General features: G+C 35.1%; 1 protein-coding gene across 1 annotated transcript in view; it reads left to right on the top strand.

Moving 5' to 3' along the window:
- Window positions 1-2,086: 2,086 nt before the first annotated feature.
- Window positions 2,087-19,628, top strand: part of mim (missing-in-metastasis) — a 286,624-nt gene continuing 269,082 nt past the window's right edge. Inside the window, exon 1 of the mRNA XM_073090292.1 lies at window positions 2,087-2,649. Coding sequence (XP_072946393.1) covers window positions 2,578-2,649 — 72 coding nt within the window. The 5' untranslated portion in view covers window positions 2,087-2,577. The remainder of the gene's footprint in view (window positions 2,650-19,628) is intronic.

The raw sequence follows: 19,628 nt of genomic DNA, 5'->3' as shown, positions 1-19,628 counted from the left end.
CACCATCCAATGAAATATGGGGAATACCCGATTATTTCTAATCTATAAAGCCGCATCTACACTTTTGTTGTGTGAACAAACATTAAACACAAGCCAAACACCGAACAAAAACAAGCTTGTTGTTTGTTACAAACACTTAGAAACTGACTCAGGCGAGAATTATATCATAATTGTACAGTAATTATTTATTGTTCCTTGTTTTTTCAAGGTTTACCAACTGTGTTGATACGTATATAATTTACGTTATTAAAACTCAAACCAGAGCACGGACTATATAATAGGGAATATGCATGTGATTTAGATTTGCTTGTTATTTTTTTCCTCGATACATTATAGTCCTGAAATTACATCCAAACCATTATTTTTTCTTTATTTCGTATTAAATTGTTTAAAACTTTAATCAAAAATCGTAAATTATGCGAGGGAAATTCAAATTTGCAAAACGCATTGCAAAAATTGTTTATATTTTTTACTACGTTAAAACGATGTGATAAGTGGTTTAAAATAATAAAATAAAAATGTGCATATTCCCTATTGTTTGAGTAGAGCAAAGCGCGTTACATTTTACGCAGATACTATGTATTTTTAACATTAAAATGAATTACAGTATTATTCACTGTAAAATTAGAAAACAATATACAGTAAAAGCAGCAACATTATATAAAATTACAGTAAATCTCAGTAGATTTATTACAGTTAATTACAGTGCATCTGGCAAAACTGGCTTAGGTTAGTTTTCCGAGGTTATCTGTTTGCTCAGATTGATAAAATTGACATTAGTTGACGTTTGACTTCAGGCGGTGTTGGCACCAGTTAATTATGTTTTTCCCTGCATTTGTTAAAATTCTCTGCATTGGTCAATCACTCCCAAGGTGGAAATAAAGGTGGAAAATGTGATTTTTATTTTATTATTAAAATGTCGCAGTTATTGAATCACACTGTGAAAGGAGGAAAATAATTTTATAATCAGTAGTTTATAAAATTACTCAACACTAAAACAAATTATAGAATAGTATAGTTATCAATTAATTTATTTTTTATAAAATTATGTTAGTAAATGTTAAATGATCATGTAAATTCAGTATGAACTTAAAACATAAATAAACGATTAGAGAATAGTAATATGACATGTCTTTTTATTACTCCATCCCGTAGCTGATATTCGTACATGGTATACCAACATGGCTTTTTTATAATATGGGAGTAGCAGACGAGCACGCATTCCACCTCATGGTAAGTGGCTACTGCCGCCCATAGACATCTGTAATCAACCCCAGATAGGATTAGTTATTCCTACCTGGAATTGGCCACAAGTGCACCGCTACCCCTGAGGACTAAACTGGAACGCCTTGGGAAAGTATGTATGTATGTATACAGAGACTGGGCGTAACACGTCTCGACATATCATAAAATACACTTAAGGAAAATTTAAATAAAATATTATAATCATTACCAATACTTGTTTTATTACTCTATCCCAGTTTTTGAAGATATTACAAATAAATTTTAAGGTTAAATACATGGTTAATGTGATTAATTCCGTGTTAATTATTACTTTAAGCAAATGTAGTAGATATTATACATAATGGCCAGATATTATGTATAATACCCGGATATATTACTTTCACTGTAACATAGTTATTACTATATAGCCAAAGAGTAACCTGCAAAGAGTATAGTAACCTTTACAGGGAACCATAGCTATGTAATATGTAGTTACTGTTACAATACAATACAATATATACAAAATAATATTCCATCTCATTCTTTTACACGTTCAATCCTACAGATATATATGTTTGTCTCTTTCTACGTTACGCCTCAACTTTTCGTGTTACACTTGATTTTACTCCTCATAAAATTTCCGTACCGGGCCTTATAACTCAAATCGTTTCTTAAGGAGTAAACTCCAAAAATGCAATAGATGAAAAATAATTTAGAGAATGATTTACTATTATTATAACATTTTTTAATTATGTATTTTTAATACTATTACAAAAAATTAAATTATCTAATATTTTTGAAATTACTCTGGTAACTCTGCATTAAATTGAGGAGTTACTAAGCTGGCAATAGCAAACTGAATTCGGAACGCTACCAAACAAATTGAATCCGGCTGATGTGCTCGTCGCTCTGGCGCTTGCAAGTTTTGTGTTGTATTGTAATAATATGCTCGTTTGATTAGCGTACGAATATTTTGCAAAAATAAAGGTTCATAAGTTGAAGTGGTTCCTGTAAATTCTGAATGCACGTTTCAGTGATGTTTCGTGATTTTTGTAATAAAATTCAGTCATAACATGGGGTTTTCATACTCGTTCTTTGATGGAGGGTGTATATGTTTATAAATATTGATTTGTTGCATATCGTAATTTGTGGCGCTTGTATTCTATGTCAATAAGAGAAGTGAAATGTAGACAGTGGTTGCACATGTGAAAATCGATGGTATAATTAAGAAAAATGCAACAGTTGTCGTATTTCGTTTATGGCGCGATGATCGCTCTCGTATGGGTCAGTGTGGTTCCGTGTGTTTGATCTTGTTTCGTGTGTTATTGTGTTACATTTTTGTTTATTTTGACAATGGAGGGGACTACAGAGAAGGATTGTTCCCCGTTGTGGAATCTGTACCAGCAAATCGTGTCGGAAATGAAGGTAGGTCAAAGATTTTAATTGCGAATAGTCACAGTCTGCCACACACATTTTCTAAACTGTCCCGGTAAACCGTTCGAACTGAACGAAATATTTCAATGTTTCGTAGCTACCCAGAAAAACAATTACAACGGTGTTAATAATTCTTACATTTTCCGTTATTTTTGCTCGTGACGGCTTACGAAAAAAAATGGTTTACATGAATGGTAACGTACTAATTAAATAGCAAGTCTCGTAAAACAATACTTTCGTTATAATAATTAATCAATATCAAATTTTATCAATGTTAATCTTACCTCGCAAAAGTTGACGTATTTAGACCACATTTTACTATGCAATGAAATGAAATGAAATGAAATATATATTTATTTTGTATAGGCCAACGGCGGCACTTACAAATTGTCAGTTACAATATTTTCTTAAACTACTACCGGATCGGAACGCGACCTCTACTGAGAAGATCCGGTAAGAAACTCAGTGGGTTTGTCTTTTTTAATTTTAAAAATAATTATTCTCTTTTTAATTTTTTTTTAAATGCCATTATTTTTACATATAATTAATAAAGCATTAGCTCCAGTATCTTGCTTTACATTTATCTAAAAAAAAAAGAAGTTTGTTCAGCAAGATACGCTACACTTTGACATTTTCTTAATTAACTAATAATTATGTTATTGATCAGTCCCAAGCTGTTTTATCATTAATATAGTCAGAAATTTTATAATAAGCTTTACGACTAAGTGTGCTTTTGATAATAACTTCAAATTTATTAATTGACAAATTTCTGATTTTGATGGGCAGTTTATTATAAAAACGTATACATTGACCCACAAAAGAATTACTTATTTTGTGGAGACGAGTAACATGTGTAGAAAGGTTAAGTTTGTTCCTTGTATTTACATTATGCGTGTCACACCGTTTTACAAATTTATCAATATTTTTCCTTACATAAATTAGGTTTTCATATATGTATTGGGATATAACAGTTAGAATATTTATTTCTTTAAATAGTTCTTTTAGTGAAGCTCTTGGAGGCAGGCTGTAGATAGCTCGTATAGCTCTCTTTTGCAATATAAATATATCATTTAGGTGTGACGAGCACCCCCATAGCAATATACCATAAGTCATAATGCTATGAAAGTAACTAAAATAAACTATTCTAGCTGTTTCTACATCTGTTAGAAGTCTAATTTTTTTAACAGCATATGCCGCCGAACTGAGTCTACCCGACAATTTATCTATGTGGCAGCCCCATTGCAATTTGGCGTCAATAGTAACACCTAGGAAAACAGTTGACTCCACGGGATCCAAAACCGTTCCATTTAATAACACATTGGTTTCAACATGCTTCACGTTGGGTAACGAGAACTTGATACATTTAGTTTTCTTCTCATTAAGAAGAAGATTATTTATGTTGAACCAATGGATAACTTTCGAGAGAGCATTATTTACTTCGTCATAATTATTTAATTGTCTTTTAATCTTAAATAAAAGTGAAGTGTCATCAGCAAACAATACAATCTCGTGATTATTCCCTACATAGTAGGGCAAGTCATTTATATAAATTAAAAACAGAAATGGACCGAGTATTGAACCCTGCGGCACGCCCATTGTAACAGAAGCACCGGGCGATTTTGTAAAATTTTGTATGCTGACCAACTACAGATCCATCCACCAGTCCACCAGGACTAGACTCACCTTTCAGCTTTTTTAAAGATAATTCACGCATCTAGATTTTCTATACTATTCCTTCACAGTTAATTCAAAAATGAAAAACCTATTAAAAATTAATATTTTTAATAATGTCAAAAAGTGTGAGACACCTGCATGGGATTTGAACATGGACCTCCAGTGCAGAGGCCAAAATTCATAGCATTTTACTTTCCCTAAAAATCTGGGTATCAAGCCTAGGATATCCAATACCACAGAGCATACAAAGTTTGACTTAAGTTTTGGATGGATTACAGATAGTTTTAAGACAGACAATATTCCAAAATATAGAACATAAAAAATGTAAAATTATTTATTACAAATAAATTATTGTTACATACATGCAACATAAGCAAAACATATATGTCAATAAAATAAAATAATAGTCTTTCTTCTTAGTCAAATCCTCATGATTGAGGGTCGTGACCATCAAGGACAGCCTTGTCTACAATCATCTTCCAACTATTGCAATTCTGTGCAATGTGTATGGAATGGTAGATTGATTTTAGAATGTAGTAGTTGAAAATAATAGTAATTACAAATAGACATTCTATTACTTTAGATTTGGGAAAATGTGTTGTTAAAAATATTGTTTTGTTTCATGATACACTTAAGGTTTTCGCTCAACCATTTACTTAAAAGCTTAATAAGTCCTTAAACCCTTCGAACTGGATATCAAATGATTATTGAAACAAGGAAATTGATACGCAACCCCAAAAAAGAATAAAGATACAATCCAAGGTCAAACATTGATGTGATATTGCCTCCGAATACTGTGTTAATATTTACTAACTTCGTAGTGTTAGCCTAGTGGTTAAGAAACTCTGCCTCTTGATCGAGCAGACCCAGGTTCAAATCCCAGGCACACATCTCTGATTTTTCCTAGTCAAGTGCGTATTAGAAATTAATTATCACATGCTATAACGGTGAAGGTAAACATCGTGAGGAAACCTGCATAACAGAAATTTAAAAAAGAATCTCAAAGATATGTGAAGTCTACCAATATGCACTTGGCCAGCACGGTCGACTATGGCCTAATTCTAAGATGAGACCCGTGCCCAGCAGTGGGACAGTAATGTCTTGATCTTGATGATGATGATTTACTAACTAACATCAAAAATCTGGAGGCATGGTAGTGCCTCCGCCGAGTTGTGCTATCTATATTTGCATGCCCACAACTCTTTCTGTAGAGGTACTCATTGACTAACTAATCATCTTAAAGCCTAAACTACTGAAGCTAGAACCATGAAATTTGTCAATAAATTCCATTTATGATAAGTAGACATCGGATTATATGTAATAGCATATTTGCATATGCAAATGCATATAATGCCACTTTTTTTGGCGTTATTGCATATGTTAGTACTTTTTCATTGATAGTGCATATATCAGTAGTTATATGTATTGTTGGCGGCATATTGTTTTTATGGTTCATAACTGCAAAAGTACAGTTGGGTGATGCCCAATTTATATTATTTCTATAACCATTGTACCATAAATACTACATTAATATTACGATTAGTTACGATATATTAGAAGTTTAGATGATGATGACCTTAATTTTTCAGATATTTGAATAAGTTAAATAGTACATTACAATACGAGGACGAAAAATTTTTTTCTGACAAGTGTGAGTTTGCAGGCCGAGCCGCAGGCGAGGACTGCAATCACACGAGTCAGAAAAACATTTTTCGTCCGCGTGTTGTATAAAATTTTATATTACGGGGTCGGAAATGGGGGTTTTGCGCACGCGAAGCGTGCGTAAAACGTCCATTTACGCACGCCGTGATATAAAAGTTTTTAAAGTTTTATTATATGTATATTTTTCCACTTTCCCATTTTGTTCATTATTTTCAGTCACTTATTAAAAATGTCTTCATAAATATTTTTTCTAGTTTGATGAATATTATAAAATGATCTCATAATTATGTTCACACTTGGTAACAAAAATGTGTAACATTTTATCATTGTTCGACAAAAATTTAAAATAATTCTAGATTTGTCGATAAAGCTTGACCGTAATGCCAAAAACTAAAGACTCTGACACCATTGACTGGATACTCTATAACAATGTGAGTAAAAAAACGTAAAACCCTATTATAAATAGTAATTTGATAGTGCATATTTTGCCCTTTTTAGTGCATATTTGCATGCACATTTTGGCATTTTGATAGTACATATAATACAATGTATAATGACTTGTTCAATGTCTACACATGACTTATGTGTAATAGACATTGTTTTATATATGCAGCAGGGTTGCACACACTTTTGCAAGTCAATTAAAAATTTCTACAGTAAACTACAGTTCAAATGCATATCAGAATTGTGAAGCTTGTGTATTAAAGTGAGTTATATTGAGATCAAATTTACATAATCAATATTAAAATGCAGTCTAAGATGTCATCAGATCATTGTTTCACATGCCTTTGTGTTTGCAAAATAAATTTGAATTCATTACTATTATAGCATATCTAAAATTAGATTCTCATTAATTTAATAGATTTGTGTGATGGGGTATTTTAATGATATTGGTAATATAAAATTTTTTAGGGGTACCAACATGTCTGTGATCTACTTTAAGCAAAACCTTTTTGGGAATACTGGCTTCTGATTAGATGGAATGTATGTTTAAAATTGTAGTAACACAAAAGTTCAGGTTAATTATGTTACACAATAATGATTTTTCTGATGCAAATTAAGACTTAAATTATTTTGCTTAATTGCAAATAAAAGGATAAGCAGATTATTCAAAGAGAAGAAAGAAACTTAAAAATGACCATTATTGTAGGTACTACGATTTCATGTTATACTTAGCTGTAAGTTTTTCTAAATAAAATAAAAATTATATGACTACATAAAAAAAAAATAACTATATGGCAAGTTCCAATACATACAGAGAAGTTGGCTCTATTCCTATCTGGGGTTGATTAAATACATGCTTGGGCAGCAGTTGCCATTTAGTAGTCTTATAGTAGTAGTCTCAGAATATAGTAGCCCTGTTGTCTCAGTAAGGAAAGAGGTATGGTGCTGCAAATACCTCTATATGTTCTTACCTTCATTATAGTTGCAATGTTATTTTCATTTCTATTGTAGACCAAGCTAGTGAAATTTACTTTCACATATTGCAAAAACAATTTACCCTTATCAAGAACTCATTATTTTCGATAAGAACAGAGTACGTAAGAACCACATAACCATTTACATTAATGCGGGTAATCAGACATTGAATTCATTATTAAAACAAGTTTTCTTAATGTATTTTATTTAATATACAAAACTATATGAAGGCCACAAAAGAGTGGGTTTAAAATTTTGTGGAGTGTATTCATGTAACATACTGTCTTAATACCATAATTGATTCCTCTCAGACACACTTTTGGACAACAGTCTCTTCACAATGATTTTGGTAGCAAATAAGCATGCAGTCCACCTGAGGGATAGATTCATCCATCTGTAAATAAAACCCTATAGAACAGGAGTTATACCTGAAGTCGATCACAGATGTTGCCACTTTTGAAGATTAAGATAATCGCCTCGTATGTATCGGAGGCATCCACACCCTTCGTTGATAAGTAAGAAGTGCTTTAGTCTAGAAATCCTAGTCCTAACCTGTTAAATATACTGATTCTACCACTTTATATACCACTGTACTGTACTTTATATATGTTGATTACGGTTGAGTGTGGAGTAGAGTGAAGCATGTAGGTTTTTAACAATTTACTTCATCGTTAAAGCAATAAACTTCCATAAATCATAATATGAAAAGTCTGCAAATTATCCAAATCATTTACGTATATAATCCGTAGTTTCCATTTTTACGTACATATCGTTTCGGACAGGTTCGACGAAGAATTAACGATTTAACAGATAAGCCCCACTCTGGACAGCTTTAACGTAAGCTCCTCGAAAATTGTATTTCGAATTTTTCATCGGTTTGAAATAGCATAATTTTCTAATTTTCGAAACTTTGTTGATGTATGTAAGTACTAAACTCGGAATGTGAGCTGAATTTTGTCCTACTACGTCTGTTACTACTATATTATTTCTACTAGACTACCACTTCTATAGGATCACCGTAATATTTGACCTGGATCAAAATCATGCAATCGTAGGCTAATGGTTTCGTAAGGGAGACATACTTTTCTAAGGCACTCCAGCTTAATCGACATGGGTAGTGGGCATCTGTGGCCGACCTCAGGTAGGAATCTTATCTGGGATGGATAACAGATGTTGCCATGGGTTGTAGTATCCACTTATCATACGGTGGACACCGCGCTCGTTTAATACTCCTTTATTACTGGACTATTACTTTACTTTAGTATTTCATTATGCGAGTTACCACGTAAATCATAACATGAATGATGTAAATGTTAACACCTAGCAACCATTAAATACGAGTCTGTCCGTACGTTATCTATTATTAGTGGTGCACGTGCTCAATGTTTTTGGCGTTTCCGTTTACACGACGCGTGTAAACACGGGTGTTTAACCTGTATTGTAAACTTTGCGTAAGTGTAATGTTGGAGGTTTAGACTCTAAGTTGCTCAGTATTACGGCTTAGTTAATGACGTGTTGGGTTACTGTCTAGAATAACGTAATGTCTAGAATGTCGCGTATGGAAGCCGTTTCGGTGTCGTCTTCACTGCATTGGAATAAAATAATTTTGAAATTTCAGTTTTGTGTTCTATACTTCTATACCCGTACCCGTAGTATAAGTTTTTACGTTGTTACAAAAATACTGTTTTGGTATTAGTTTACGTATTGCCCATACATTTCCAATCAGCGCCCCTAGCGGATTGTATCAGAACTGATTGGAAATATATGGGAAATACGTAAACAAAAACAAAAATAGAGATTTTTGTCAAAACGTAAAAACTCATACTAAGGGTACAGTTTCGGTGTCTGACGAGTGATGTCTAGACGAATACTCGTAAACTCAGACCCAAAAAAGAAATGTATATTCAACATGACCGCTTCGGTACGTGGGTAGCCAAATTAATTGTCGCAAGCTTTAACGGTGGAGAAATATATCGTAAGTCTCCATATTTGCGCGCAGGACAGTGGTCTTTACACTATACCCTTCCGAAAGCATATCAGTGCTCAGCGGTGAGACATTAATACATTGATAACGATGATTGTGAAGTCCACACGACAAGAAATAAGATTTCGTATTGTTTATTATTTTGCCAACAATAATATTCGAACCGAATTTGGAAACATAAACATAAAATTTGGAGTTTCGTGTTTTAAATTATACGCGCAGTCTATGATATCATCTGTTCTTGTACAAGACACGCCTTTTTACGTAAGCTGCGTAAGCCTAGTCTAGGCTTAACGTAGACTTGCTAAGTTTAATACCCATTTGTCTTTGACAAGTCTATTTTGAAAGGGTGAGCGACACTAAGAAAAAATGGACGTAGACTTTTTTTTCGTCTTTAAAGTATAAGCTTATAGTACTAGTAGTGCTAAAATATAAGGAGGTAGGTTTTTGACTAACTACCAAATAGCAACATAAATGTTTGTTACAGTGTTCTGGTATGAAAGTAGTAAGGATTGTGTATTTGCAAGATGGTAGAACGCTCTGCGGTTCGACTCCAGAGGTACCACACCTATTTCTGCCTAATAACGGCTGTTTTCTGCCTGTAGTATTATCGACATGTTACAAATTCTAAGTAAGTCAATAAATAAAGACATTATGCCATTTAATTTAAATATACAATTTATAACACACACACACACACGCTTAAATTTATATTAAACGTAAATGTAAAATTATATTCGAAGATTTTTAAACTTATTTGGTTTTTTCTGGACCATTCACTCGCATTCAATCAGGCCCTAAGTGTAGATTTTGTTCGTATTGTAAGTTAATAAAAACTGGAGAATTGAGAGCGCAATCAACTGCAGTATTGTTGCAGGAACTGTTCGGAACCTGTTCCGAAGCCTACTTACAGTCGGTCTGCCTGGGCGGCCGTAACTGGGACGCGAAGACGATGATCGGAGTGATAGTGTAGCGTAGGAGTATGACTTTCGGCCTCACGGTTCTAGTACTACCTTTGTACTTTTCAATGTTATGTTAGCTAGAACTCGTTGTTGCTAAAAAACTCTCTCATCTCCTTACTAGGGGAGGATTCCAGAAGCATACCTGTTTTTGTCCTCGAATGGCGCGAGTTGCTTAAGAACTCTGCAACCCCTCTCCTTTTACGAGTTCCCTTAACTAAAAAGCTAAATAACTAAAAATATTAAAAAGCCATATCTACGTGAACAGGCTACACATTTATTTCTGAGTAATTTACGAGCGTGAAACGTAATTTTTGCAAAGTGTGGACGCGGACTGTCTTAGATTTATTAGGCGACTATCTTAGTCTTCAGGATTAGTGATGTATCTCTGATCGACTACAGGTAACCGGCTGACTTACATTTATGAGGCGACAATCTTAATCTTTAGAGTTTGTTGGTGGCTAAATGTTCATGGGCGACGGTGACCATTTCCCATTAACTTCAATTCTATAAAAGTGGTTATCGAGCTAAAGACGGGATGACCGTTGGTACTCTGTTGCACACAATAGCGCTACTGGCATTTCGAGAATGCCTCTTAAAGGTTGGCGGATTCAATTGCACAATGGATATCCGTTCGCGGATTGTACGTCAAAGTGGTTACCAACTTCTTAAACGTTTTGAGGATTGAACACATCAGACTTTAGAATATAAAACTACATACTTAGCTACAAGTCAAACATGCATTTTCCTTGATGGTAAGTGGCTCCTGCCGCCAATGGACATTTGTGATCAACCAAATAAAATATGATTCTTGAGCTTAGATTAGATCTGAGGTCGACCACAGATGCGCCGCTATCCTGGAGCACTAAGCTGAAATGCCTCTGATAAGTAAGTCTCCCTTACCACGACTGTAAAGGAAACTATTGTAGTAATTTAAAGCAGTGACCTAGTTACAGTTATGGAAAGAGGCCCATGCGGTCATTTTTGTATTATAATATGCCATTTGTGCATATTTTCATACAAAAATGGTGGCCGTCAAAGGATCATTCCTTTGAACCGTTAAGTATATTGTGTAGTATGACGTTTTTCGAAGTTTTAATACGAGAATCGTACTCGTTAATCCTGGGCTCGTTCCAATTCCTTACTTCACAGTTACTTGTACTTACATATCGTAACTCGACTTGTCTCATCGTCAACGAATAGACGAGAAGCGATGAAAGATTTTCTCGCATGTGAACTCGTATACTCGCCGTATGCAGTAAACCAAGGGTAAAGAGCCCAACGCTCAAAATAAACTCTCTCAGCGCCACAAGTTAGCGTTAAATAATCAATCCCAGACAGGATTACAATCTTTTCTGTTTCAGTCACTGATGCGTTCCTCCAACTACTAGATGGGGTCTAAGTTGAAACGCGTCGTGTAAGTTTCTCACTCTTTCTTTTCAAACTTTTCACACGAAAAAGCAATAGCGTTTCACCCTGCAATTATGACAGAAATAGAGCTGGCTGTGGTCCGTTCAGAGGAGAACCACAAGGGGTTGTTTTCCACCTTATAAAAATCCTATATTTTTGCACAACTCGCTTCATATTTCTCGACGTTAGTGAAGCGAGGTCTTTATAGATGTGTAACACGGTTTAATTGGCTCGAACGGACCAGTTTCTGCACATCCGCGGGATTCGAGCAAACAACCGGTATTTTTACATTCGTCGTGTTTAGTGCCAATAAAAGATAAACGCCTATCTTTTTGGCACTCGTAAATTTACCCAATTTGCCGCGCTATCGTTTAATATTTACTCGTACTGTTGAACTTCAATTGTTTATGTCAATCCGTTATCGTTTTTAACTAGGACTTGTTTTAATTGATCAGTTACGTAAGGTATGTACATATATGTCTGAAAACTCATAATTGTCTGAAATAACAATATTTCTTTTCTTATCGCAAGTTTCGTAGAAGGCGAAGTATGTAATCTCTATTGGGCAGCCGTTTTCCTGAAAGATAACATTACTCATATTATCCTGCTTTCACCAATATACCTAAGGGCCAATGTACAAAAAGAACGAATAGGAAACATAAGATAGAGGGAGAAAAATGCAAATATATTTTTAATGTAATAGAAGTATGTACCGAACGAGCAAGCAACCAGGCCATCTGATGGTAAGTGACCACTGCAGCGCATGGAAGTCTGTAATCAATCTCTATCTATATAAATGCGAACGTTTTGTTAAGTATTTCTCCTCTACCACACCCTTCATGTCATATACCAGTGCAATACTGCTGTTATTAGGTAGAGATAGGTGTGGCGTTTATATATAATTCCTCGTTATATTGCAATGTTTTTTTTCAAAGCAGCTAGTCAGTAATATCAAAATTGTAAGAAATAATGATATCATTCGCTGATGTCACAAATAATTCAATTCTTTATTAATTTCTTGGGAATGTCAAAATGATCTCATGTTATTGCAGTATTACTACATCCACTTTTGTTATTTATCTATGTATAGGCTCATGACGTTGTTTGACATTTCTGTGGAGGTCAGGTTATAAAGCTTTCAAGGTATTGGTGGAATTAAATATGGGACGACTATGTTAGTTTCCACGTACCTATGGCAACTTGGCGACGCGCCTGTAATCGGCTTCAGATAAATCTTCTGTTTCATGTGTTGTGCAGCAGTGACCACTTACCATCAGATGGACTGTATGATGGTTTGCTACGTGAACCTTATAAAAATATTAACTACATAAACCTTTCCATCTGCACCTGCATCATAAACGAAGTCATGGAGCGTTCTCCACTACCCTCGAATTCAGATTAATGGGGGAGGTATGGGTATTCTCCTTCACCAAGCCGTGTTTCAGAAGTTTGTTCGAAATTTAGCTACTGTTAATTATAACCTATCAGATGGAATGATATTCTGTCTACTACCAGAGATTAGTGTTTTCGAACAAACAACCAAGAAAAGAAGCAAAACTGGGAAAGAACCGGGAACTCTGCCCGGTATGGTGAACGCTCCACCACACTGGTCGTCGTATAAAGCGAAACTATTGGATGTAATGACCGAAACGGTCTCACTGTTAGGGGTGCGATATATAATGAGGGTGGCTATCGATTTTGTGACGAAGGTTAGGGTTACATCTACCACCCCTGCTTTGTAACACTTGTTGTGTAATATAGCTAACTTGTTATTAAATTCAATAACAAAAAAAATCATTTTCATTAGACAAAATGAAAAAGTTTAGCTTGTCCTGCAACATTTTTATTTTATTTTTATTTAAAACAATATTTATGTAGAAGAAGTTGGCAAAATACAATTAATTACAAAATCACAGGTAGTCAATCATCTTATTTAGATACTTATTTAGTTATTAGTAGAACATTATACTAGTATGAAGTATAAATGCAGTTACAATTGATAAACTTTGTAATTTTACGGTGCCTGTATAAAAATAAAATTTGCATATGAAAGTGTAAAGTGAAATCGATCTTTGTTCGTCTCGCCCGTTTCCGCTGAATGTTAAACGCTTGCATAATTTAAGATTTATTACGAGTAACATTAATCTGACAAATCACCATATCCCACATGTATTGTTTTACCGTTGAATCATTTATGCTATTACATCTATATCATTACATCTATATCACTACAAAGTGGTGCAATCACCACTCTTGTCATCCTGTTTTATAATTCGTTTTTTTTATAGCCGATTGCGGAGAAGAATGTTTTTCAGGCGTATGTGTTTTGGATTCTTTGGCCAATAGTGATCTCTTATCATAAATATAGTTTAAAAAAAAAACTAAAAAACAAGCTTTTATGATAAAATCAACTAAAAAAAATTTACAAAAAAATATAACCAACTTCTATATCACTACAAAGTAAAAAAATATTGAAATAAATGTTGGTTTAGTATTGTTCTGAAGTCGGCGTTTAATATATTTCGTTGGATAATGGCGTAAACAGCGTGTCCAATGTGAATTATTATTTATATTTCGAATGTGCCTCTCGATTTCTCTAGTCTGCCATCATCACACCCTGATTTCCAACAAAATATCATCAAAATCGGTTCATAAAGGACGAAGTTATCCGCAAACAAACATAAAAAAAGAAAAAAAAACATATACGGTCGAATTGAGAAACCTTCTCCTTTTTCGAAGTCGTTTAAAAAGTAGAAAACACTTTTCAATCTAGGAATCAATTAAAGAACAGTAAATAGTATAATTGTGAAAAAAGTTTGGGGCGCGCTTTTCGATAACTGATAAATGGAGCAAAAAAAAGTTTTTCACCGTGGAACCCACGATCTACGAATCGCGGGGTTGACGTCAGCGAAGACCCGCGCCTTAGCCCGCTCAGCTAACGATTACACTTAAAGTGGGAATGTATACTAACAGTAATAAGTCACTTGCTCTTAGTCTTACTAACTTAGTCTCTTAGATAACTAGAAGAGTTACACACAAACCCACAAACTCACAAACATATATAAGTACAGGTGAAGCTAATAAAAGCGTGTTTAAAAAGTGAGGACTTAATTCGAATATTGTGTAAAATCGATCTCAGGTAGAAGATTTACTCTTACAGATCTCCAAGGACAATAATTATTTAATCTCATAATTTAGATAGTTTGAATCCTAGTCTGCACTTTACGTTATAAAGAAATTTGACACGATTTCTTGCCGGAGAGTTGAAAGCGTTTTACGAATCCGGTCACGTCACGGCCCGGCATTGCCGGCTCTCCGTAATAACGCATCACACCACCCGATGCATTATTTATGTACGTGCCGACAAACAAGGCCTTGGGTAAATTTTCCTATGTATGGCATTTTAATAATGAGTAGATACTATAATAGATTCAAATAGTTTAATCTCGTCACACAGAACGAGAAGGATAGGACCACAATTCACCTGGGACGCGCGAATGGTGCTGGCCAAGTGTGAATTGGTAGACTTCACATACCTTAGAGAACCTTTTATTTAAATGGTCTTAGGTATGCCGATTTCCTACGATGTTTTCCTTCACCGTTAAAGCAAGTGATAATAAATTTGTAATACATACATAGCTGAAAAATCAGAGGGAAGAGAGAAGGCATGGGATTCGAACCTCTGACCTCTCGCTTGAGAGGCCACGTTTCTCACAGTTTTTGTCTATGATTATATCTCTTAATCTTTTAAAATAAGAAATCAGTCCGTATAAACGTGTTCGCAAAATTCGTTGTAGTTGAAAAATAGACTGTCTTGAAATTTTTACACAACGTTCTATTTCGATATGTTTTTGTATAGTTTTAATCCTTAAGTTTTCAGGGAATATAAGCCATATTGAAGACCGTGTTTACCTATTATCTGTCTAAAAATAAATAAACGCTGAGTGTCGGTGATTTAAAAATATCTGCCCTTTTCTAAGCTGATGTGCATAAGCAGTAAAGGGCATATAGTGTACATATGTATATGAACAGTACCATATACGCAATACTGCTAGCATTTATCTAGTACAGTACCAAATGATGAATCTATCCATCCGATGTTAAGTTAACATCGAATAAAATTATAGTTCTTATATGGGTCATAAATTATCACCCAAACTCTCAAACCTCTGCCTCAAATTCGACTCTGTACGACAGGGAGGTCACATCGCCTACCATCCCGCGGAGTGAGAGCTCTGTGCTCACTCATAGCCGTCACAGACTGGTTGCTGGTATACCACTATGGTAAGTAGAAACTGACGCCCATGGTCATATATAACCAATACTCGATAGACTATGTGAGATCGGTCACAGTTGCGTTGCTAAACTTTTGTACAAATGAAACTCTTCGTATCTCTCCCTCACCACACCTTCGCACCGGGGGTACAGTATCGCTTAACAAATCTGTTATCAGGCAGAGTTACTTAGGGCTACAATGTATTCATGCATTGTAATTTGTATAGTTAATTCGCATCTCTGCCTATCCTTTGTCTTAGAACACATCATCGGTACATGTGTCCTATGTGATCATTCTGTTGTTTTGTATTCATCAGGACGCTACGAGTGATGCGCCGCAACTTAAGTATAATATCGACACACGGTCTATAATTATACCACCTGTTGTTTCACATCGTTAGTCTTCACCCCTTGGAGCTCGTAGCTGTGTGGCGCCAGCTCATTTGGTTTTCAACGTCGGTACCTTGCAAGATTATTAAACTGGGTATGGTATAGGATAATAGCATAGTAAGAGTAAAGGAAAGTTTGGAAAATCCAAAAGTGCACGACTCATAATGCTCATTTAATTATGAAATATAAAAAAAAAAAACTTAAGTCGTTCAAAATTAATTGCCGAAAAAACAGCTGTAGTAGGAAGAAGGTACTGCACAAGCGCCCCTGGTGGAATAAATGTACATAATATCTATAGATAAACAGTCTTGTAGTTTTCGTTTTTTATTAATTGCAATTAAACGACACTGAATTAATTAATCATTCGCATTCAGTGACCTACAATCGTCGATTAGAATTTTTAAAAAAAAAATTTAACTCAAATGATGGATTTTTTCACAAGTTACAGTGTTTTCAGGTTTCACACATGACGGACAGGAAATTTTTTTGACCTATTTTGGTGTTTTTTTCCAATTCTATTGCAGTAAATCAATTTTTAAAAAGTATGGAATTAATCTCCATTAAATTATCTCGACAATAGTATGCAAAATATCTTGATTCCGTGAACTATCAAGGCTATAATAATAAAAATAGCCGCCAAAATGAAGCGAAAAAAATTTTTCGATCGTAAAGCACTCTCTGATGCTTCGCATCATGAGTCGTGCACAAGGTATCTTTGTTGTTAATTTATAATGCACAAGGGAACGACGGATAATAATAGGTGCAACAAAGAATAGAGCGCCGGAGAATGTACCAAGCTCTCCTCCAATCCTCATGAACGAAGTCTAGCATTGCGGGGCGCTCACTGCTGCGTTCTTATACTCGTAGATTACTAGCTGACCCGGCAAACGTTGTGTTGCCATATAATACGGTAACTAACATTGTGACACGAGAATTTTATATATAAGATTATCTTAGACTTCGTGAATGGCCGCGAGATGTTCCCATGCGCTTCTCAAAGTAGACGGTACGGAGGAACACCAGCTCCATCCTAGACGAAGGAGCTTTCTCTTGGAGGACTCATTTCTTGGTGTAGAATAGTATAGCGTGGGATTTTAAGCGGTAGAAGCATGATCTTCCTCATCTCGTGACTGATACTTTCCTTCCATAATGGATTTCTTTATAAACAAAAGCATATCTAGTTTAGTTGAGACGTCGCTTCCCGTACATCAGATCAGGTCAATAATATAACAGAATTCACAGTATTACATTGTCGTCGGTGCTACAAAAGTACTACAATTTTTGCTTAATCGGTTAAGTCGCAACATTAAAAATGTAGTAGAACCCGTGGTTCGACTCCGAAGGCAACGCATTAGTAGCCACCCTTAGGTAGAAACATATTCTTACATTAATTCATAGATAAGTAAAGATTACTCGCTCCTAACAAGAAAATGTATCATTTTGACAATTGTCACTGTCATCTATTTTCGTGTTTGAAAAATATAAAAAAAAATGTAGTTTTTAGATAATTTACGAGTAAAACGATATTTCTTCGCACTTTTTCTTTGATTTCATGTCTTAACTGCGCATGTCGGCATTATTCCGCGTAAATTACACCATGACAACCATTAAACTGCTGACAGAATTGTCAGCCGTTTAAGTCATTTAATGGCTTCCTTCAATTACAAGGTGGTGAGATATCTATACTTATCTTATCTATGCCTTCAATATTATAAAAAACAAATGTGCAATATAGGCCCATATGTATTTAACTTGTTATAAAAGCTTGTAATTGTACAAGGATTGCGGCGTAGTTCGATTTGTAGTATAAAACGAACAGCTTTATCGTGAACTGAACGTTGTATATTTGTTTGTGAACTAGATTGAAAATAGCATAAATTGCATGGAATTGTCTCAGAATCACGACGATTTATAAACAAACGTGGTTGAGCTCATTGTTCACTGTAACGGTGTGTTTGGCTCCCACGGGGTTACTGCCATCCACGAATATAATGAGAAACGGATATTAAATGTAGATTACCAACGGTATACGTCATCCACGGTAGAAATTACCTACTTCTATCTATTTGGCTAAGCTTAATCTTCGTCAACCCATTACTGTTCCGCTACTGGGCAGGGGTCAGTGAGAGTTGGGCCCGTCACTACACTTACCCAGTGCGAATCGATAGACTTCACACATCTTTGGGAGCCTTTTTTAGAACTCTCGGGCCTGTAGGTTTCCTCAATATGTTTTTCTTCACGGTTATAGCAAGTGTAGAAGTAGCAATGTAATGCACCTTATAGTAAATGGCTAATGTTGCCCATGGACATCAGTAATGACTCCTCAAGCAAATTTGAGATTGACAATAAGTGAGTTGAGGACTAAGTTGGAACATCTTGGATATAAGTATGTTTCCCTTACCCTTGAAATCCGAACACAGCGGCGCTTAATATTGCTGTTATTAAGCAGAAATTGGTGTAGCGTTGGTGCTTCCGAAGTCTATCTGCTTTAAGAGTTTCAGAATACTTTCCAATTTATTTCACTATTTTACTTTCGATTTCCGTTTAAGTGGCGAATCATTCTTCGTCGTTCCCATCTAAAACGGACATCCGTGAGTCTGTAAGCCGAAACTTGGGACAAAACTGTAGATATTCACTGCAGAGAGTAGATTAAAATCGTAGCAGTGTAGACTCCACTGCTAATATAATAACTTCACAATCTACTCAAGACGAAATGTCCCACGATGGAGTGCTAGTTACTCTTGTAGTGTAGTTGTCATGCCGTCCCGTGTAGGGTCACAGAAGCGTGGCTAATTACCGCTACGTGACCAAGCTAACGGATCCATCTCGTACACGGCAACTGAACTGCACCATATTGAGCAACTAGCTTCCAGTCTCCACTCGCCACATAAGTTATGTGAAATTTTACGCTCCGGTTACACGGTACCTTTGTTGCGAATTTTATTTAGCAGACTCCAAAGAGATTTTCTATTGGTCCTAGATGTTTTTGATGTCTTAGTGCGGTAAGGCTCTTCTCTGCCTTGATTTGAGTGATGGAAAACTGAGATACGAGTACTTATACATATGTGACGTTCTAAGACTTTAGAAACGTTTGTTTGACCAATTTCGAATAGGAGTACACCTGTATATATACCCGTTGTTTTCCATAAGTATTCGGCTGTATTCTGGTTTAAAAGGTGTGGAAAAGAGACAAATAC

Source organism: Epargyreus clarus, unplaced genomic scaffold, assembly GCF_041222505.1.
Source record: "Epargyreus clarus isolate Ecla_fem2 unplaced genomic scaffold, WU_Ecla_fem_2.2 ptg000032l, whole genome shotgun sequence".
Classification (NCBI taxonomy): domain Eukaryota; kingdom Metazoa; phylum Arthropoda; class Insecta; order Lepidoptera; family Hesperiidae; genus Epargyreus; species Epargyreus clarus.
Note: the sequence above shows the minus strand (reverse complement) of the source record. Positions and strands in the feature narration are given on the sequence as shown.